The sequence below is a fragment of the Pelophylax lessonae genome, assembly GCF_965119305.1.
Source record: "Pelophylax lessonae genome assembly, chromosome: 8".
Taxonomy (NCBI): domain Eukaryota; kingdom Metazoa; phylum Chordata; class Amphibia; order Anura; family Ranidae; genus Pelophylax; species Pelophylax lessonae.
The window spans coordinates 16,966,875-16,989,582 of record NC_138775.1 but is presented as its reverse complement, the minus strand read 5'-3'; the positions used below and the strand labels follow the sequence as shown (position 1 = coordinate 16,989,582).

At 49.0% G+C, this 22,708-nt stretch overlaps 1 protein-coding gene across 2 annotated transcripts in view; it reads right to left on the bottom strand.

Annotated features, from left to right (window-relative positions):
* Positions 1-3,863: 3,863 nt before the first annotated feature.
* The window catches only part of IARS1 (isoleucyl-tRNA synthetase 1), a 100,933-nt gene continuing 82,088 nt past the window's right edge, over positions 3,864-22,708 (bottom strand). For both annotated transcript variants that reach the window (XM_082265751.1, XM_082265752.1), the window contains exons 31-34: positions 17,910-18,035; positions 17,684-17,821; positions 15,362-15,493; positions 3,864-4,180 (exon numbers count right to left, since the gene is read on the bottom strand). In XM_082265751.1, coding sequence (XP_082121877.1) covers positions 4,098-4,180; positions 15,362-15,493; positions 17,684-17,821; positions 17,910-18,035 — 479 coding nt within the window. In that variant the 3' untranslated portion in view covers positions 3,864-4,097. The remainder of the gene's footprint in view (positions 4,181-15,361; positions 15,494-17,683; positions 17,822-17,909; positions 18,036-22,708) is intronic.

Sequence of the window (22,708 nt, the reverse complement as noted above, 5' to 3'; positions counted from 1 at the left end):
TAGTCATGGCACCTCTCATTCCCATAGGTGGATCTATAAACCTTCCCCCCCCCACCTAGAACAAGAGGAATGGAGATGTCTCTAGGAAGCCTATAGAGCACGGGTGGGGAACCTCCGGCCTGCGGGCTGCGTGCGGCCAGCACGATCGTTATCTCCGGCCTGCACAATCATTGCGATCTGCCCCCTCCCCCCCGTGCCGCTGTGTCAGAAGGAGCCGATGGCTCCGTTCTGACACTGTGAATCTCCGAAAAGGGTGGACCCGGGGCGCAGAGCAGTGCGCCTCGAGCCCGCCCATTTGTGTGACGAATGAAAATTCGCTACTGTCTCACGGATCCTCCTCCTCCTTGGCCAATGCCATTTCCCGAGAAGGACGCGGGAGGACTCGAAGAGACGCGGGGACTGAAGAGAGGAAGCCACCGCTACAACAGGTAAGTCAAGTGCACTGGGGCTTGGCACGCTGTTCACTCTGCATTGTGGTCAATCAGTCTGCATTAAAATTGGGCACGCTGTGGTCAATCAGTCTGCATTAAAATTGGGCACGCTGTGTTAAATCTGTCTGCATTAAAATTGGGCACGCTGTGGTCAGTCTGCATTGAAAGGGGGCACGCTGTGGTCAGTCTGCATTGAAAGGGGGCACGCTGTGGTCAGTCTGCATTGAAAGGGGGCACGCTGTGGTCACTCTGCATTGAAAGGGGGCACGCTGTGGTCTCTCCGCATTGAAAGGGGGCACGCTGTGGTCAGTCTGCATTAAAATTGGGCACGCTGTGGTCAGTCTGCATTGAAAGGGGGCACGCTGTGGTCAGTCTGCATTGAAAGGGGGCACGCTGTGGTCAGTCTGCATTGAAGGGGGCACGCTGTGGTCACTCTGCATTGATGGGGGCACGCTGTGGTCAGTCTGCATTGAAAGGGGGCACGCTGTGGTCACTCTGTATTGAAAGGGGGCACGCTGTGGTCACTCTGCATTGAAAGGGGGCATGCAGTGGTCACTCTGCATTGAAACGGGGCACGCTGTGGTCAGTCTGCATTGAAAGTGGGCATGCTGTGGTCACTCTGCATTGAAAGAGGGCACGCTGTGGTCACTCTGCATTGAAATGGGGCACACTGTGGTCAGTCTGCATTGAAAGGGGGCACGCTGTGGTCACTCTGCATTGAAAGGGGGCATGCAGTGGTCACTCTGCATTGAAACGGGGCACGCTGTGGTCAGTCTGCATTGAAAGTGGGCACGCTGTGGTCAGTCTCCATTGAAAGGGAGCAGGCTGTGGTCACTCTGCATTGAAAGGGGGCACGCTGTGGTCACTCTGCATTGAAAGGGGGCACGCTGTGGCCACTCTGCATTAAAAGGGGGCACGCTGTGGTCAGTCTGCACTGAAAGGGGGCACGCTGTGGTCACTCTGCATTGAAAGGGGGCACGCTGTGGTCTCTCCGCATTGAAAGGGGGCACGCTGTGGTCAGTCTGCATTAAAATTGGGCACGCTGTGGTCAGTCTGCATTGAAAGGGGACACGCTGTGGTCAGTCTGCATTGAAAGGGGGCACGCTGTGGTCAGTCTGCATTGAAAGGGGGCACGCTGTGGTCAGTCTGCATTGAAAGGGAGCACGCTGTGGTCATTCTGCATTGAAAGGGGGCACACTATACCTTGATTACTGAAGGCCCTTTTCACACTTTTTTTTACAGCGTTTTTTGCCGCAAAGCAATGCCTATTACATTTATGCATACATTTTGTACGGCCCCCGAATGATGCTACAAAAATCCAAATGGCCCTTGGCAGAAAAAAGGTTCCCCACCCACGCTGTGGTCACTCTGCATTGATGGGGGCACGCTGTGGTCAGTCTGCATTGAAAGGGGGCACGCTGTGGTCACTCTGCATTGAAAGGGGGCACGCTGTGGTCACTCTGCATTGAAAGGGGGCATGCAGTGGTCACTCTGCATTGAAACGGGGCACGCTGTGGTCAGTCTGCATTGAAAGTGGGCATGCTGTGGTCACTCTGCATTGAAAGGGGGCACGCTGTGGTCACTCTGCATTGAAATGGGGCACACTGTGGTCAGTCTGCATTGAAAGGGGGCACGCTGTGGTCACTCTGCATTGAAAGGGGGCATGCAGTGGTCACTCTGCATTGAAACGGGGCACGCTGTGGTCAGTCTGCATTGAAAGTGGGCACGCTGTGGTCAGTCTGCATTGAAAGTGGGCACGCTGTGGTCAGTCTGCATTGAAAGGGGGCAGGCTGTGGTCACTCTGCATTGAAAGGGGGCACGCTGTGGTCACTCTGCATTGAAAGGGGGCACGCTGTGGTCACTCTGCATTGAAAGGGGGCACACTGTGGTCAGTCTGCATTGAAAGGGGGCACGCTGTGGTCACTCTGCATTGAAAGGGGGCATGCAGTGGTCACTCTGCATTGAAACGGGGCACGCTGTGGTCAGTCTGCATTGAAAGTGGGCACGCTGTGGTCAGTCTGCATTGAAAGGGGGCAGGCTGTGGTCAGTCTGCATTGAAAGGGGGCAGGCTGTGGTCACTCTGCATTGAAAGGGGGCACGCTGTGGTCACTCTGCATTGAAAGGGGGCACGCTGTGGTCAGTCTGCATTGAAAGTGGGCACGCTGTGGTCAGTCTGCATTGAAAGGGGGCAGGCTGTGGTCAGTCTGCATTGAAAGGGGGCACGCTGTGGTCACTCTGCATTGAAAGGAGGCACGCTGTGGCCACTCTGCATTAAAAGGAGGCACGCTGTGGTCAGTCTGCACTGAAAGGGGGCATGCTGTGGTCACTCTGCATTGAAAGGGGGCACGCTGTGGTCTCTCCGCATTGAAAGGGGGCACGCTGTGGTCAGTCTGCATTAAAATTGGGCACGCTGTGGTCAGTCTGCATTGAAAGGGGGCACGCTGTGGTCAGTCTGCATTGAAAGGGGGCACGCTGTGGTCAGTCTGCATTGAAAGGGAGCACGCTGTGGTCATTCTGCATTGAAAGGGGGCACACTATACCTTGATTACTAAAGGCCCTTTTCACACTTTTTTTTACAGTGTTTTTTGCCGCAAAGCAATGCCTATTACATTTATGCATACATTTTGTACGGCCCCCGAATGATGTTACAAAAATCCAAATGGCCCTTGGCAGAAAAAAGGTTCCCCACCCCTGCTCTAGAGTAAGGAAAGTGTAGTCATGGCACCTCTCATTCCCATAGATGGATCTATAAACCGTGTTCTCCAAACGCACCTCACCATATATAAGAGACACCTGCTAGACAATGCTCACCAGATCCAGTCAGTTTATGACTCCTGAGGCCTGGGTGGAGGGGGCTCCTCCGGATCCTGACTGCTGATGGATGAAATATTAGAGCACTTTCTAATAAAAATGGCCAGAACGGTGTTGTCAGCGTGAATGATGAAAAGTCTATTAGATCTGCGTGCAGTGTTCTGCCCTCTGTCTATGTTCCACTCTGCTAATGAAATATGGCTTTTAACTAATTCCATGCAGAGTGCAGAGACGGGACTGATCAATAAGAATTCATCAGGAGGCCTTTCTGCAGCAATGCAATAATGAATTTCCTCTTGTAACAATCACAAGGAAAAGACTAATGGGAGTCTCTGTAAAATGCAGATGAAGGGAAGGATACCCGGGAGGCCTCCACACGACACCTTTCTGCATTACAAGAACCCAGAAGATTTCAGGAAAGTTTATCGCTCGGTGATCATCATGTGACCAACACACATTCCAATCCCTCAACTGTGTCACTGCAGATAATTCGGCTTTTGTTTCCAGGTCAGTCTGCGGTCTGCACTGCCGCGTGACAACGCACAGAATACACGGACTGCCTCTACCCAACCGCGGCCATTTCAGCTGTAGGGAGTAGGAGAAAATAAAAAGTCAGAAAGGTTTAATTCCAAAATGAATCCCTTTAATATATAAGCAACCAAAATACAACCCACAGCGCAGCTGATTAATACTTTGGCAGCCACTTTGGTAAATAAATACAACTACTGGAAAACAGAGTGGTGACAGATGGATGGTGGGACACGAAGGACGTGCGGTGGGTGTCCGATGTCTGAGGTCCAGTTCTGCCCATACAGGTCCTGGTCAGGTCAGATTCTGCAGCAGGCAGGATATCCACTAACATTCAGCCGTTGTTGGAAGGACATGGACATAAAGAGTCTTCATATTCAGGGTTTCTACAGCTGTACTGGGGAGCACCTCTGCATGGAGATCAGAGTAGGGGGTTAGTAACTTTCTTCTTGTAAAAATACGAATTACTTTATGGGTGAGCGGTCTGTGCACAGCCAATATAGAACAGCCCAAACCTGCTAACTTACCATTATAAGTACACTAATATGGGTGAGGGGTCATGTGTACAGTCTATGAACGGTCCCCCGCTGATTTCCTCTTTTGAATACACAAATCTCCCTACAGGGGAGTGGTCTGCATACAGCCTATGAACGTTCCACCCCTGCTGACTTGCACTTTTAAATACGCTAATCACTATAGGTGAGGGGTCCAGTGTACAGCCTATGGAGCAGCCCAACCCTGCCGACTTGCCCTTATAAGTTCACTATGAACTACGGGCGAGGGGTCTGGGCACAGCCTATAGAATGACTTACCCCTGCTTACTTCCCTTTATAAATACACTAATAACTCTATGGGTGAGGGATGTGTGTACAGCCTAAGAATTGGCCCACCCCTGCTGACTTCCTGGCCAACCCTGCTGTCTTTTCCTTATAAATATACGAAACACCCTATAGGGGAGTTTTCCATGTATAGCCTATGGATCATCCCATCCCTGCTGACTTTTTTCTTAAATAACACTATTAACTATGGGTGAGGGGTCTGTGTACAACCAATAAAAATGGCCCACCCCTGCTGATTTCCCCCCTTCTGAATACACAAATCACTCCATGAGTAAGCGGTGTTCAGCCTATGAAAAAGGCCGCTCTTGCCGATTTCTTCTAATGCATACACTAATCACTCTATAAATTAAGCTGCTCACCTACTCTTATAAATACACTATGGGTGAGGGGTCCTGGGGCAGTCTATGAATGGCCCTCCCCTGCTGCCTTCACCATATGAATACATTAATCACCCTACAGGGGAGTGGTTTGTGTATAGCCTATGGAGCATCCGACCCCTGCTAACTTCCCCTTTTTAAATACACTAATCACTATGGGTGTGGGGTGATGTGTACAGCTTATAGAATGGCCCACCCCTGCTGACTTCCCCTTATAAATACTTGAATCACTATGGGTGTGGCGTGATGTGTACAGCCTATAGAATGGCCCACCCCTGCTGACTTCCCCTTATAAATACACTAATCACTATGGGTGTGGGGTGATGTATACAGCCTATAGAATGGCCCACCCCTGCTGACTTACCCTTATAAATACACTAATCACTATGGGTGAGCGGTATGTGTACAGCCTATGAAATGAAATGACCTGCCTCTGCTGACTTCCCCATATAAATACACTGATCATACTTTGGGTAGGGGGTATGTGAACAGCCAATGAAAAATGCCACCTGTGCTGACTTCCTCTACACAAATCACTCTAAGGGGGAAGAGGCCTGTGTCCAGCTTATGAAACATTCCTCCCCAGCTGACTTCCTGACCCCCCCCCCCCCCGGCCAAATTTCCCTAATACTCAAATCACTCTATAGGGGAGGGATCTGTGTAAGCCTACGGAATGGCCCACCCCCACTGACTTCCCTTAATAAATATACCAATCACTGATGGGGGAGTGGCCTGTGTCAAGCTTATGGAACAGTCCACCCCTGCTAAATTTATTTTATAAATACTCAAATCACTCTATAGGGGAGTGATCTGTGTACAGACTATGGAATGGCCCACCCCCGCTGACTTCCTGGTCTGCTAATGCGGACTTCCCTTTATAAATACACTAATAACTAATGGGGGGTGGTCTGTGTACAGCCTTTGAAATGCCCTGCCCCTGCTGTCAATCCCTTATAAATACACTGATCACTCCATGGGTAGGGGGGTCTGTGAACATCCAATGAAGCATCCCATCTGTGCTGACTTCCCCTAAAAATACACTAATCCCTCTAAGGGGAAGTGGCCTGTGTCCAGCTTATGGAACATTGCACCAATGCTGACTTTCTGGTCCATCCCTGCTGAATTTCACTTATAAATACACAAATCACTCTATAGGGGAGGGATCCATGTACAGCCTCTGGAATTGCCCACCCCCGCTGACTTCCTGGTCTGCCCCTGCTGACTTCCCTTTTTAAATACATTAATCCCTATAATGGGGGAGTGGCCTGTGTCCAGCTTATAAAACATTCCACCCCTGCTGACTTCCTGGCCCACCCTTGCTGAATTTCCCTTATAAACACACAAATCACTCTATAGGGGAGGTATCTGTGTCCAGCCTATGGAATGGCCCACCTGTGCCGACTTCCTGGCCTGCCCCTGCTGACTTCCCTTTATAAAAATACTGATCACTCAAATGGAGGAGCGGCTTGTGTCTAGTTTATGAAACATTCCACCCCTGCTGACTTTAAGACCCACCCCTGCTAAATTTCCCCTATACACATACAAGACACTTTATAGGGGAGGGAATCTGTGCCCAGCCTATGGAACATTCCACCTCTGCTGACTTTATCCCTCTAAATACACAAATCACTGTATGGGTGAGGGATCAGTGCACAGCCCTATGGAATGGCCCATCCCCGCTCACTTCCTGGCCCGCCCCTGCTGACTTCCTGGCCCACCCCTGCTGACTTCCCTTTTAAATGCACTAACACTATGGGTGAGGGCTTGCCCTTGCTTACCTTGTGGGGTTTGTTCTCATTGATATCCCTCAATCTGAGATTTCCTGCGATTTTCCGTTTTTTTAGATGTTTTTTTTTCCCATTAGTTTCTACAAATTGCACTTATGAAAATATTTGTGATTTTAAACTTCTACAGAAAAGTCCTTAGCAGCTTTTACCTCTACACTCCACTCCTGGTGTTCCAACTATTATAGACTAGAACATTCATGAAAATGTTTCTGACCCCCCAACCCCCCCTGCACCCCCAGTATTATTTCTGAAAAACTACAACCCTTTCTGTTAAGAATATGCAGAGCCTGGATTACTGAAATGTGAAAGGACCTGTGCACTGCTAACAATCCAGTATGAAGCATGGCATTCCCCTTCACAGGACTGGATGAAAGACCTAAAATCTGAGCTTCCCTGTTTATGAGGTGCAACAGGCCTCTAACAGTCAGGTACATGTGCAAGAATGTCAAGAATGTAGTAACCCCCCCCCCCCCCAGCATTATACAGCACATCTTCAATCCAGTAACTCAACAGAATCTTTCATGTCTCAGCCATGAGGCTTCAGGGTGGAGCAAAGACATGGCAGATCCATCACTAATTCCCAGCGAGCTTTGTTTTATCCAAACATTTAGTACACGATAAAGGATTCCCAGAGCATTAGGGGTTATCTAAACAAAGCAAAGCACATTGTCCAATAAACCTCCTACTGAGCAGTCCAATAAAGGCGGAGTTACTGCTGTGATAAATCATTTAGTTCTGTACATATTGGGTAGAGAGTGATACCATGATTCATACGTAGACAGAGCTCAGCGCCACTGGATGGTGGAAGCACAAACTGCATAATATTTATACACAATATTCTAGATTTACCTGAGTAAATTTGTGACCTTAACCTGAATATGTACAAATCTACTACACCCGGGGTAATGAATGAAAATTCACAGGGGTCCAATCAGTAAAATTTTCTTCCAACCGAGGTCCGAATCACATTTGTGTGAGGACACAGATCAGATCCTTCAGTTCACCGTCCCCTCCTCGTAAATCCCAATCCCATTCTTACAGCAGATTCTCGGTTCCATCTGCATATCACATTTTCCCTTCACAGCAGTGTCCTTTTCCCTGTCTTCACATCACAGCACCCCCCAGGGTGTCCTCTGCCCCACTTCACATCACAGCCCCCCCCCCCCATGGTGTCCTCTGCCCCACTTCACGTCACAGCCCCCCCCCAGGGTGTCCCCTGCCCCTCTACACATCCCCTACCCGCCTAGTTGGTCCTCTGCTCCCCCCTCACATTACTGCCTCCACAGTGGTGTCCTCCATCCCAGCTCAACCCCCAGTGGAGTGGGGTCCAATGCCCTCCCTTCAAATCATTGCCGTCACAGCAGTGTCCTCTGGTCCATTGCACCCCCTTCCCCCTCTTTACATCACTGCCATCTCCTCTGCCTCTTTACTCTTTTACTTACATGGGCACACAGAGGGGAGCAAGAGGCTGTTCTGAGCGGGGAGCAGGAGCCGGCTTTTTCCCATAGCCTCAGCCGCTGTTATTGTAGGCAGAGCAAGGAGCGGGAGGCTGTTCAGTTCTGATCGGTGGGTATGAGCAGCCGGTGTTAACTTTTTTTATTAGCAAGATGATTGGCTGCTAGGACCGCCCTAAATCGTAGCAACCAATCACCTGCTGGTTAACTCCTGACATAAAAAAGACATAAATCTTTCCCGTAGTTAGTAAACGCAATAACGTTTGCGCAAACCAATCAAAATAGGCTTATTGCGATTTTTTTTACCAAAAATATGTAGCAGAAAACAAACTGGCCTAAAATGTTAAAAAATCTTGATTTTTACATTTTTTTTTTGAGAATTTCATATAAATAAATTTGAAAAATATTGTTATTTTTTCAAAATTGTCGCTCTTTTTGTTTATAGCGCAAAAAATAAAAATCGCACAGGTGATCAAATACCACCAAAAGAAAGCTCTGTTTGTGGGAAGAAAAGAACGTAAATTTTATATGGGTACAGCGTCGCACGACCGCGCAATTGTCTGTTAAAGTCATGCAGTGCCGAATCGCAAAATAGGGCCTGGTCTTTGAGCAGCCAAATCCTGCGGGGCTTAAGTGGTTAAAGGGGCAGCAGTTAAGTGAACTCACTATATGGATGAGGCGCCCTTCATGGATTATTTCAGGGTGCTGTGATTGGCCCAGGTACCTTGTGATAGCTGTGGGCCAATCACTGCATCACAATAGTAAGAAAAATAGTTATGAATGTAAGCCACTATAAACTGTAATCATGTGATCGCTAGGATACCCCGGCTGGTCATAGTGGGCGGGAACTGAGCGCTGTGATCCGCTGTGTCCACAAGTCACGAGCGCACCAGTGTGCACTCAGCTTTCGCCCTGCCGCAATATATGTACTGTGGCGGGGCAGCAAGTGGTTAATACTGCCCAGCAGCAACGTTTGTACCATGTGGACATCATCTCTTTAGTCTCAAATCTTACAGAGGAGAGTTAAAACGTCGCAGCTCTGGACACAACAGCCAGGTATTGGGCATGTATTGACTATTGTGGATAGAGGCTGGAAAACACATGGAGGAAAATGAACTACATAGGAGACGTCTTGAGTAATTTTCTAAAGCATTCATACTTTTATCTACAAAGTTAGAGTTCCGCTTTAAACTGCATTGGCCCAGATTTGGTATCCCACAATGCAGTACGATATATAAGAAGGGAAAATTGGAAGAGTTGTAGTGGGCTCTTCCCTCAGAGCGTGCGCACACACACCAGTGGGACTTGTCCTACATACAACACGCAGGATTCCGCCATGCGCCAGCCAGACATCCGGAGAATGCTTTAATTCTGTCTCCATAAATAGATTGACCAATGTAAGCAAGAAGTCTCTCCGCAGTAAAAGCACTTCACTTTAATTTCTCTTTAAATCTTAGCAAAGAGCTACTGTAGTTTGTTTATTCGCAGAAAATTATAGGATATAAATTTCCCCTCCCCCCCTCCTAAAACCTATGCTGACTAACCTGTGTAAGAAAGATTTGTATATTTATTTTTAGGCCGCTCCGGTCTGGTCACATGATCCCCTGTGTCAGCCAGTGGAGTGTGCAACAATGGCTGGCAATGCGTGGGAATGGTGACGTCCCAGTCATTGTTGGTCCCTCCTCTCCCCTGCAGCTGCTGCTGACTGATACAGGGGAGTCGATGTTCTGGCGAATATTGCAGACCGTCAGATAATAACTCCAAAGATCTGCACATGGGCAGTACATAATGTCACTCGAGCTGATCTCCCGATTAGCTGGCGTGATGTCAACACTGCGCATGCGCAGATCGTCAGAGGCATCATCTGACGATCAGCAAAGCACAGAGGCAGAATCTGATCTGCCTCCGCTCTCCAGGCTCCACGCAGTGTACTGTATAGTGTGTGTGGCTTGTTGCCGTGAGGGAGAGTGAGGAGGAGGAGGAGGAGGAGGAGGAGGCAGTGTCGGCAGTAGTGGAAGGTTCGCAAGGAAAGGTGGAGGAGGAGAGAAGAAGCCTGGCACACAACTCCAGCAAGGCTGGGAGCAGCAGCGATCACCTCCTCCTCACCGAGCAGGCGTGGGGGATTTTTCATTGTACCTCAGTGCTGCAGCCTGGCCGATGTTCTGTTACTGCAGATCGTCGGAGGCATTATCGGACGATCTGCACTATTCGACAGAACACCGCTACAGGTGATCAGGCCAGAGTGGCCAGAAAATAGGTAGGTATACAGATCTTTCCTGCAGAGGTTTAATAGCACAGGTGTTAGGAGAGGCGGAGGGAGCATTTTTAAGATAAGTTAAAGTATAACTAAAGGCAAAACTTTTGTTTTTAGTTTTGGATGGAGTGGGAAGGGATTAGAACCCCTGGCAGTTTTTATTGCTCTCTGTGCCAGTATTAAAGGTTCAAACTGATTCTTTAGTTACAGGTTGTGTTGCTGTGGCTATTTTAATGATTTTTATGGCATAAGTATGGAATAACTTTTTAAGACCATTTATGGTTTAGAAGGCAAGATTCCCTTATTCATATGCTAACGAACCTGTTGGACTGGTTCATGAGCTCAGGACAGAAAATGATGATTTTTAAGATTAGTTAAAATATAACTAAAGGCAAAACTTTTTTTTTTTAGTTTTGGATGGAATAGGGAGAGATTAGAACCCGTCAATCTTTATTGCTCTCTGTGCCCCCTGTTACGGAGATTCACCCTCTCTCTGTCCTGTTTACCATTATCATTGAAAGTAAAATCCCACATTTTGGGTTGTCCCTTGAAAAGTAATAGAGGGGAAATCTTCCAATGGGGACACTAGTTCTGGTGACCTGGGGGTCCCCAAGGAGTTCCCTTAATTTGCAAGGATTTCTTCTCACTTCCTGTTTGGCTATGGGACAGGAAGTGTAGGAAAATATCCTTAATAGGACACAGATAGGGAAAAAAAATAAAAATCTGACAGGGTTTATAACCCTCCCCTGCGCTATCCAAAATGAAAATAAACTTTTGCCCGTAGTTCTACTTTAGGTATATCCCGGAATTCTACTTTGATTACCAGAATTAAAAGCTCAAACTGATTCTTTAGTTACAGCCTGTGTTGCTGTGGCTATTTTAGTGATTTTTATAACATAAGTATGGAATAACATTTTAGGACCATGTATTGTTTAGCAGCCAAGATTCCCCTATTCATATGCTAACGAACCTGTTGGACTGGTTCATGAGCTCAGGACAGGAAATGATGTAAGCAGGAAGTATGGGGAGGGTAAAGGAACAGAACAACCATGTGCTCAAGACAAACAAGCAGTAGCGGTTCTTTGTGTTAGAGACAGAGAAGCCTTGCAGGACTGAGGAAAAAGAGGTGTTCTGGAAGAAGACGACTCCATCATCAGGAGGAACCAAGTTATTAACTGTGTAGTGTATGCCTATCACATACATTGTACATGCATATTTGCTAGAAAGGATAGATAACTTGTGCATGTAGTAGGCATATTTTGTAATATTTTGCATTTGTCTTGAATTGTTTTTCCTTCAGTTGTATGTGCAGCATTTTCTGTTTAGTAGAACATTATTAAACTACAGCGGTTTAATTGCTTGCTTCCTTCCTTCTAACGTAAATAACCTTAAAGTGTTACTAAACCAAGGAGCCTGCAGTCACTATATCTGGTCTCCCACAGTACACAGAACATGGAAATGCAACTATTTTAGTAAATATAAACTGTTAAATACTTTTTCTCAGCAGCAGTGTATAGCGGTCTTGTGACTTCTGTCAGTGTCTGGTTAAAGCTTGTTGGAGGAGTTTTCATTCTCCTCTGACTATCCTATGAGGCTGCAGGATCCCTGACTCTCTGTCTGGATAGTGCTGATTGGCCCTGTCCTGATCACATGAAACCTCCCAAGAAAAAAAAAAAACTCTCTAGCAATACATACCAAACTAAACATGTGCAGAGTGCCCCAAAGGCTCTATTCTATCAGCAGATGGATTGGGGACTGTGGAAGACGGGGGAAGATCAGAGAAGACAGAAGCAAACAGCCTTTTCACACAATGCGGAGGATTAACCCCTTAGGTTCCACAGTGAGTATAACAAGCATTCTTTACTGCATATACAGAATGATTTTACTGTTGTGGGTTTAGTAACACTTTAAATAACGCAAAGAAAAACACAAGTGGAGTCTGATGGGCTGTTTCCTAACTGCTTCTTGTACCTCTTGGATGCTTCGATGTGCAATTCCCTGCCATAGTTCCAGCCCTCTTTAGGGTGATCTCAGATCCCAATACATGACAGTAAAATTCTCAAACACCCTATAGCAGTGGTCTCCAAGCAGCGGCCTAGGGGCCAGTTGCTTCCCTTTCCTTGCTTTTATTCAGCCTCCAGGGCACGATTTTATCCATTGACACCAACAATGGGGCATAATTCCCCCCACTGACATCAATTAAGGGGCACTATACCTTGAATGGTCGCCAATGATGGAGCACTGTTCCTCCCATTGACACCAAAGATGGGGCACAATTCCTCCCATTGACACCAAAGATGGGGCACTATCCCTCCCATTGACGCCAAGGATGGGGCACTATCCCTTCCATTGATGCCAAGGATGGGGCACTATCCCTCCCATTGACGCCAAAGATGGGGCACTAATCCTCCCATTGACACCAAAAATGGGGCACTATCCCTCCCATTGACACCAAAAATGGGGAACTATCCCTCCCATTGACACCAAAAATGGGGCACTATCCCTCCCATTGACGCCAAAAATGGGGCACTATCCCTCCCATTGATGCAAAAGATGGGGCACAATTTCTCCCAATGACACCAATGATGGGGCACTATTCCTCCCAATGACACCAATGATGGGGCACTATTCCTCCCAATGACACCAATGATGGGGCACTATTCCTCCCAATGACACCAATGATGGGGCACTATTCCTCCCAATGACACCAATGATGGGGCACTATTCCTCCCAATGAAACCAAAGATGGGACACTATTCCTACCATTGACACCAATGATGGGGCACTATTCCTCCCATTGACACCAATGATGGGGCATTATTCCTCCCAATGACACCAAATTAGGGCTGAAACAACTAATCGACTAAATCGATAATAATCGATAATTACAATCGTTGTCAACGATTGTAATTATCGATTAGTTGCTCCGTCGATTAGTTGTGCTGCTTTGTGAAGTTTCCCCGCCTATCAGCGAGCTGTCTGCTCTGTGAAGCCGACGGCTGCATTCACTGTGTCTCTCTCTCACACACAGCTCTGCACTTCCGTGACTTCCCCCCTCCTCTCTCCTCCTTTCCTCTCTGCCTTTCCTCCCCGCCCTCTTGCTGATGTCAGTGAGGGAGTCAGTGAGTCATATCAAGGCAGAAAAGAGGACAGAAGCAGCCAGCAGAACGTGAGTGCCGAGATTAGAGCTACAGTGTCCTGTGACTGTCCATGCACTGTCCCGCCAAAAAATATAATAAAAGCTTCTCCAGATAAAAGTTATTATTCTTTATAAAGTGCAATATTCTAATAGAAAAATAAGTGATTAAAAACCTCCATAGAGCACATATAGGGGGTCTTTCTATGCTGCCTATTTCATATCTATGGCTGACATGGATGTTTTTATTCACTTATTTTTCTATTATAATATTGCACCTTATAAGGAATATTAACTCTTTTATCTAGATAAGCATTTATTATATTATTTACAGTATATAGGAGCTTAATTGAGAAAAAAAAAAAAAGTTTTGGTATAAGGCTCGGTTCACATTTGTGCGATGCGGGAACGCTGCGAATATGCAGCCTGTTCCCGCATCGCATCCACACAAGAGGCAGTTCACACTGCCATATGCAATACGCAGGGGGTGTCAATTAAATGTTAACGACATCCCCAGTTTGATTGCATATCGCAGTGCGATCTGACAGTTTTCACAGAATCGGATCATACAACTGTGAACCACTGTGCAGTGCGATCCGATCCTGAGGCGGCTCAAAAAATGCCTCATGTGCGAGTTTGGTGCGGATGCGCTGCGAATTCAGCCATACAAAGTGTATGGCTGAACTCGCATCCGCACATCAGATCGCATGTAATGAAGGAGCAGTGCGCTCCGAATTACATGCGATCTCGCAAACCGCACAAGTGTGAACCGGCACTAAGTGCTGGTTCACACTACTGCAGGTGCGCTGGTTCGCACTACACCCACACAAAAGTCGCACAGGACCCTTTTTTTCAGCCGCATCAGGATCGGATCGCACAATGGTTCACACTTGTGCGATCCGATCCTGTGCGAACTGTCAGATCGCACTGCGATATGCGATCAAACTGGGGATGTCGTTAACATTTAATTGACACCCCCTGCGTATCGCATATGGCAGTGTAGACTGCCTCTTGTGCAGATGCGATGCGGGAACAGGCTGCGAATACGCAGCCTTCCAGCATCGCACAAGTGTGAACCGGCACTTACACTCTGTTCGCTCATTATTATTTTAAATAAATGAAAAAAAAGGCATATTGAGTTTTTTTATTATTTTATCCGATTAATCGATTAATCGAAAAAATAATCGGCAACTAATCGATTATTAAAATAATCGTTAGTTGCAGCCCTACACCAAATATAGGGCACTATTCCTCCCACTGACACCAATGATGGGGCACTATTCCTCCCACTGATACTAATGATGGGGCACTATTCCTCCCAAAAACACCAAAGATGGGGCACTATCCCCTCCCCCCCCCCCCCCCGTTGACACCAAAGATGGAGCATTGCTTTTTCCCGCTGACGTCTGGACATTTTGTATCCCCCCCCCCGGCCACAGTCCGGCCCCCATAAAGTCTGCAGGACAGTAAACTGGCCCTTTGTGTAGGAAGTTTGGAGACCCCTGACCTATAGAATAGCAAATGGTCATGAAGCCACTGCACCACCCTAACCTGCAGGAGCACCAATGAACCAAATGACATTGTAGTGACTCATCCCAGGTTCCGGCATCACACAAGGTGTAGGATTGTTGGAGGTAGCTGAACCCCCATCCCCCACACCTAGTGCACAGATGTATCCAGAGTCTCCCCGAAACAAAAATATCGGCATTGGGTGCAGAAACCCAGAAATCAGAAATTTTCTCACCTTCGGTCATGGCGGCATTAAGAAATAGCCGGAAGCGTCGGCTCCTCAGCCCAAACACCTTGGCCACCTCATGGAATAGGCTCTGATATTTCAAATCATTCTGACCGAGCGGATTTTCCAGCAGCAGCGCACCTGCAAAGGAGAAAAGAGTCACACTCCTCACCATCCGGCTCCACCTTGCGCACCTTTCACTGCCCCCACTCACCTCGCGCACCTTTCACTGCCCCCACTCACCTCGCGCGTCTCTCACTGCCCCCACTCACCTCGCGCGTCTCTCACTGCCCCCACTCACCTCGCGCGTCTCTCACTGCCCCCACTCACCTCGCGCGTCTCTCACTGCCCCCACTCACCTCGCGCGTCTCTCACTGCCCCCACTCACCTCGCGCGTCTCTCACTGCCCCCACTCACCTCGCGCGTCTCTCACTGCCCCCACTCACCTCGCGCGTCTCTCACTGCCCCCACTCACCTCGCGCGTCTCTCACTGCCCCCACTCACCTCGCGCGTCTCTCACTGCCCCCACTCACCTCGCGCGTCTCTCACTGCCCCCACTCACCTCGCGCGTCTCTCACTGCCCCCACTCACCTCGCGCGTCTCTCACTGCCCCCACTCACCTCGCGCGTCTCTCACTGCCCCCACTCACCTCGCGCGTCTCTCACTGCCCCCACTCACCTCGCGCGTCTCTCACTGCCCCCACTCACCTCGCGCGTCTCTCACTGCCCCCACTCACCTCGCGCGTCTCTCACTGCCCCCACTCACCTCGCGCGTCTCTCACTGCCCCCACTCACCTCGCGCGTCTCTCACTGCCCCCACTCACCTCGCGCGTCTCTCACTGCCCCCACTCACCTCGCGCGTCTCTCACTGCCCCCACTCACCTCGCGCGTCTCTCACTGCCCCCACTCACCTCGCGCGTCTCTCACTGCCCCCACTCACCTCGCGCGTCTCTCACTGCCCCCACTCACCTCGCGCGTCTCTCACTGCCCCCACTCACCTCGCGCGTCTCTCACTGCCCCCACTCACCTCGCGCGTCTCTCACTGCCCCCACTCACCTCGCGCGTCTCTCACTGCCCCCACTCACCTCGCGCGTCTCTCACTGCCCCCACTCACCTCGCGCGTCTCTCACTGCCCCCACTCACCTCGCGCGTCTCTCACTGCCCCCACTCACCTCGCGCGTCTCTCACTGCCCCCACTCACCTCGCGCGTCTCTCACTGCCCCCACTCACCTCGCGCGTCTCTCACTGCCCCCACTCACCTCGCGCGTCTCTCACTGCCCCCACTCACCTCGCGCGTCTCTCACTGCCCCCACTCACCTCGCGCGTCTCTCACTGCCCCCACTCACCTCGCGCGTCTCTCACTGCCCCCACTCACCTCGCGCGTCTCTCACTGCCCCCACTCACCTCGCGCGTCTCTCACTGCCCCCACTCACCTCGCGCGTCTCTCACTGCCCCCACTCACCTCGCGCGTCTCTCACTGCCCCCACTCACCTCGCGCGTCTCTCACTGCCCCCACTCACCTCGCGCGTCTCTCACTGCCCCCACTCACCTCGCGCGTCTCTCACTGCCCCCACTCACCTCGCGCGTCTCTCACTGCCCCCACTCACCTCGCGCGTCTCTCACTGCCCCCACTCACCTCGCGCGTCTCTCACTGCCCCCACTCACCTCGCGCGTCTCTCACTGCCCCCACTCACCTCGCGCGTCTCTCACTGCCCCCACTCACCTCGCGCGTCTCTCACTGCCCCCACTCACCTCGCGCGTCTCTCACTGCCCCCACTCACCTCGCGCGTCTCTCACTGCCCCCACTCACCTCGCGCGTCTCTCACTGCCCCCACTCACCTCGCGCGTCTCTCACTGCCCCCACTCACCTCGCGCGTCTCTCACTGCCCCCACTCACCTCGCGCGTCTCTCACTGCCCCCACTCACCTCGCGCGTCTCTCACTGCCCCCACTCACCTCGCGCGTCTCTCACTGCCCCCACTCACCTCGCGCGTCTCTCACTGCCCCCACTCACCTCGCGCGTCTCTCACTGCCCCCACTCACCTCGCGCGTCTCTCACTGCCCCCACTCACCTCGCGCGTCTCTCACTGCCCCCACTCACCTCGCGCGTCTCTCACTGCCCCCACTCACCTCGCGCGTCTCTCACTGCCCCCACTCACCTCGCGCGTCTCTCACTGCCCCCACTCACCTCGCGCGTCTCTCACTGCCCCCACTCACCTCGCGCGTCTCTCACTGCCCCCACTCACCTCGCGCGTCTCTCACTGCCCCCACTCACCTCGCGCGTCTCTCACTGCCCCCACTCACCTCGCGCGTCTCTCACTGCCCCCACTCACCTTGTGCATCGCTGTTCAGCAGCCGCAGATTGACATAGCGACATTGAAGTGGATTCCCACTGCTAGCTGGAGGGGCCCCTGAAGTAACATGAAGCGTCTTCCCGCTCAGGCTAAGGAGATTGCAGCCGCTCTGCAGTTCTATAGAGAAGCAGTTGTTAGGATTGCCTGTGACAATGGCATAAAGACTGCACAGTGCAGCTCACAGCATTCACATTACAGATGTTACCTGCGCCCCCGCTGTATACAGAGAGCCGGGTGCTCTTCAGCTGGAATATTCCGCACACCGCGCTCTTTAATTCCGCCAGGCTGCCAATGAGCTCCCCCTTGGGGTTCTCCAGTAGTAGAAATCCACCTGAAAAAAAAAAAAAAAATCACCAGCCTATAATACTCTATATAACAAGTCACATGACCTTCTTACCAGAATGAGGAACAAGACACCAGTCCAACTGCCATTGGTTTTTATTTTTTGCACTACAAACAAAAAAACGAGCGCCACACACGCATGCTCCCCCCCCCCCCCCCAACACCACGCGCTTGCTGGGGGGTTGGCGCGCTTACGCCCCCACTAGGCAGCGGGGACTCCAATCCAGGGGGCCAGGGGCCGCGATTGCCGCCAGGCACCTGCGATCGCTCCCCACTGAGAGAGGACAGTCATCCATTGTAAACACAGCAGACCATTGTTCTGAATATATATATTTTATATAAAATCACAGGTTTCTATGGTCATTACACAAGCCTATCCCCCATACAGTTGGAAAACACCACTAGGCTCACACTTAACCCTTTGATCACCCCTGACGTTAACCCCTTCCCTGCCAGTGTCATTATTACAGTGACAGTAAATATTTCTAGTACTGATTACTGTAGTAATGTCACTGGTCCCCCCAAAAGTGTCAAAAATGTCAGTTGGGGGTCCGATCTGTCCGCCGCAATGTCGCAGCCCCGCTAAAAATCGCAGATCGCCGCCATTACTAGTAAAAAAATAGAATAAATAAAAATGACATAAATCTTTCCCCTAGTTTGTAGACGTGATAACTTTTGTGCAAACCAATCAAAATACGCCGATTTTTTTTTACCAAAAATATGTAGCAGAATACAAATTGGCCTAAAAGAATGAAAAATTTGGATTTTTAATTTTTTTTTTTTCTGGGAATGTTATATAACAGAATGTAAAAAAATATTTTTTGTTTTACTCAGAATTGTCACTTTTTTTTTGTTTTGGGGAATGTCATATAGCAGAAAGTGAAAAATATTGTTTTTTTTTTTTTTTATTATTCAGAATTGTCGCTCTTTTTTTTTTTTTGTTTATAGCGCAAAAAATAAAAATTGCACCGGTGATCAAATACCACCAAAAGAAAGCTCTGTTTGTGGGGAAAAAAAGGACTTCAATTGTATTTGGGTACATCGTTGCATGACCGCGCAATTGTCAGTTAAAGCAACGCAGTGCCGTATCGCAAAAAAATGGCCTGGTCATGAAGGGGGGGGGGGGGTAAATCTTCCGGAGGTCAAGTGGTTACGTTAAGGGCACCCCAGACGCAGGTCACAAACACAGTGTTTGCCTGCACCAGATTTTGTGGTAGGGAAGTACTATGCAATCCACTTCCAATGCACTACTTATGGTGCGGTGCGATTTCTTCTCATTTAAAATGGATGGGCTGAAATCGTAGCGCACACAAAACTGCACGTGATCACACAGGCACAGCGTGTTCCCAGTTTGAACCAGCCCTAAACTCATTTTCCGTACAAAAAAAAAAAGGCACCTTTCTCTTCGACATTTCGAGCTTTTTTTATTTTAAACAAAGTGAAATGTGGCGTCACATATGGGGCACACGTGATACTGGTGGGTGGACAGCGAGTTATTTCAGGCAGTGATCTCTATGTGTGACTGCCGAAAATACTCAAAAATGCTAAATCAACTCTCTGCACGCTGCTCTACACCCTTAACCCTTTGGAGCCTAAACCTTTTTCTGACATGTGTTGCTTACAACATAAAAATCAGTATTTTTAACTAGAAAATAACTTCGAACCCCCCAAACATAGATATATATCTTTTTTGAGCAGAGAGACCTTAGAGAATAAAATGGCGATCGTTGCAATATTTTATGTCACACGGTATTTCAAATGCAATTTTTTTGGGAAGAAATACAAAAAAAAAAACTAAATAGTAAAGTCAGTCCAATTTTTTTTTTAAATATGTGAAAGATGATGTTACGCTGAGTAAATAGATACCCAACATGCATTGCTTTAACTACTTCTGGACTGGAAGATTTTCACCTATCACTTATGTGATTTTTATTTTTTGCGGTATAAACAAAAAAGAGCGACAATTCTAAAATGAAAAAAATATTTTTCACATTCTGCTAGATAAAAAATAAAAAAAACTAATTATAACATTTTAGGCCAATTTGTTTTCTGCTACATATTTTTTGGTAAAAAAAAAAAAAAAAAAAATTGCAATAAGTGTATTTTGATTGGTTTGCGCAAAAGTTATTACGTCTACTAACTACGGGAAAGAATTATGTCTTTTTTATTGTTTTTTTTTACTAGTAATGGCGGCGATCTGCGGGACTGCGACATTGCGGCGGACAGATCGGACTCCTGACCGACATTTTTGACACTTTTGGGGGGACCAGTGACATTACTACATTATAAAAACATAAGACAGGCGCTTAGCCACATATTACAACATAAGTCCATATGAGTCCATATAATGTCCAATGGGTGTGGGTAAATGGGTATAATAATTAAGGATGGGGGGGGAGGGGGGGGGGGGGACACTAAAAAAATCCAACAATTAGGGCAGCCGTCCAGAACCAGTGAGCCAAAGGTTCTCCAAACTGTATGCAAAAAAAGAAAAGAAAGAGGCGCCTCTAAGTGCAGACTAAAACAACCAAATTTATTCCATAAAATATGCACTCACATTGTGCGTATGCAGAAAGCGTATGTAGTAAATCCTCCTGGGGAACTCCAAGATGGATCCAGTTTCAAAAGTCATCCATTCCGTGCTGCCGACTGGAGAGCCGGTCTCCTCTTCGCCGCAGCCTGCAGTGAGCGGCGAAAGTGGAGCGGAAGCGTCCGTGTGTTGAAAGCGAGGCTTGGTCGGCAGGGACAGCAGGAATATGTGGATGACGTCACTGGATTGCGACGCGTTTCCGGGCGTGCGTGCTGCCGTAGGGCGGGCAGCCGCGCTCCTTCATCAAAGCTCCAGACAAGGGACCCTTGTCTGGAGCTTTGATGAAGGAGCCCGGCTGCCCGCCCTACGGCAGCACGCACGCTCGGAAACGCGTCGCAATCCACGGATGTGAGTGCATATTTTATGGAATAAATTTGGTTGTTTTAGTCTGCACTTAGAGGCGCCTCTTTCTTTTCTTTTATTACTACAGTAATCAGTGCTAAAAATATGCACTGTTACTGTACTAATAACACTGGCAGGGAAGGGGTAAACATTGTGGGTAATCAAGGGGTTAAATGTGAGCCTAGGGGAGTGATTCTAACTGTGTATGGGGACGGGGCTTATGGAATGACCATAGAGACCTGTGATTCTATATAGAAGGATCACAGGGGCTCTGTGATCATTCCAGGGAGAAGAACGGTCGGCTGTGTTTACAACAGCCGACCGTCCTTCTCTCTCAGCGGAGAACGATCGTGGGTGCCTAGCGGCAATCGGAGCCGCCAGCCCCGTGCATCGGAGTCCCCACTGCCAAGAGGGGGTGGGAGTGCACACCGGTGGCGCATGCTCGCCCCCTAGCTGCTGGCGCGCGACCGACATAGCCCCACGTCGGTTCTCGCAGGAGGTCCAGCCTGCCGCAGTATATATGCGGTGGGCGGTCTGAAACCGGTTAAAATTGTGCAAGCTCGTGGAATGGCGACAAACTTCGGTACTTGAAAATCTCCATATGCGACGCTTTAAACATTTTTAACGGTTACCAGTTTAGAGTTACAGAGAAAGTCTTCTGCTAGAATTATTGCTCTCGCTCTGACGATCGGGGCGATACCTCACATGTGTGATTTGAACACCGTTTACAAATGCGGGCGCAACTTGCATGTGCGTTCCCTTCTGCATGCAAGCACAGAGGGGCGGGGCACTTTCAATTTTTTTTTTTCTCTAAATTATTTTATTCTTTTTTTTATTTTTACACTATCCCTTTACAAAAAAATGTTTTACAGTAACAAAGGGAGTAATAGGCAGTGACAGGTACTCTTGTGGAGGGATCTGGGGTCTAAAAAGACCCCAAACCCCTCCTCTGCACTTAAAAGCATTCAAAACCCCAAGTTTGGCTGTTTTGAATGCTGCCATTTTTTTTTCTAAATCTGGCGCCTTTAAGGCTCCAGTACCCAGAAGTGGTGTCATGACATCTCTTCCGGGTTTTTACATCGGAGACCCGATCAGAGCCGAATCCGGCTTTGTTCGGGTCTTCGGCCAGCCGGTGGATGTGCCGGCTGGTTGCTCGGGTCTCCCGGTGGGATGGGAGACCCAGGCGAGTCACGGAAGGCGACAGGAGGGGGGGGGGGGGGACGTCCCCTCCTGCTCCTTGTAATGACAACCGAGCGGTTGCTCAGCTGCATTGGTTGTTATTACAAGAAAGCCGACTGTTGGCTCTAAAAACGGTACTGGGGTGACGCCTCTAGCTGCAGGCATCACCCCGGTACAACCCCTTCAAGCTGAGGCCGCATATTTGCATTCCATCGGCGTGAAGGGGTTAAATATTTCTAGCAAATTTTGCATCAAAACAGGGGCCCTCATACGTTGCAACACACGCTGAAGCCGGCCAACGGCGCCAAAGTAATCCCTTATCGCCAGTCCCTACGCCATTCCCCAAAATTAAAAATACGTACTTTCTTATAGCATGCTTCAGTTGATATGGTGCCAATATGGGGGAAATAGAGGAGAGTTACAGAGTGCAATGTATGTGAGCCAAGGGTCCCGCTTCTTATGCAGCTCGCTAGAAAGATTTAAGGGTGTAGAGGGTTGATTTACAATTTTCAGTGGAGCAAGGTCCATAAAGGCATGGATGAGCAGGTTTG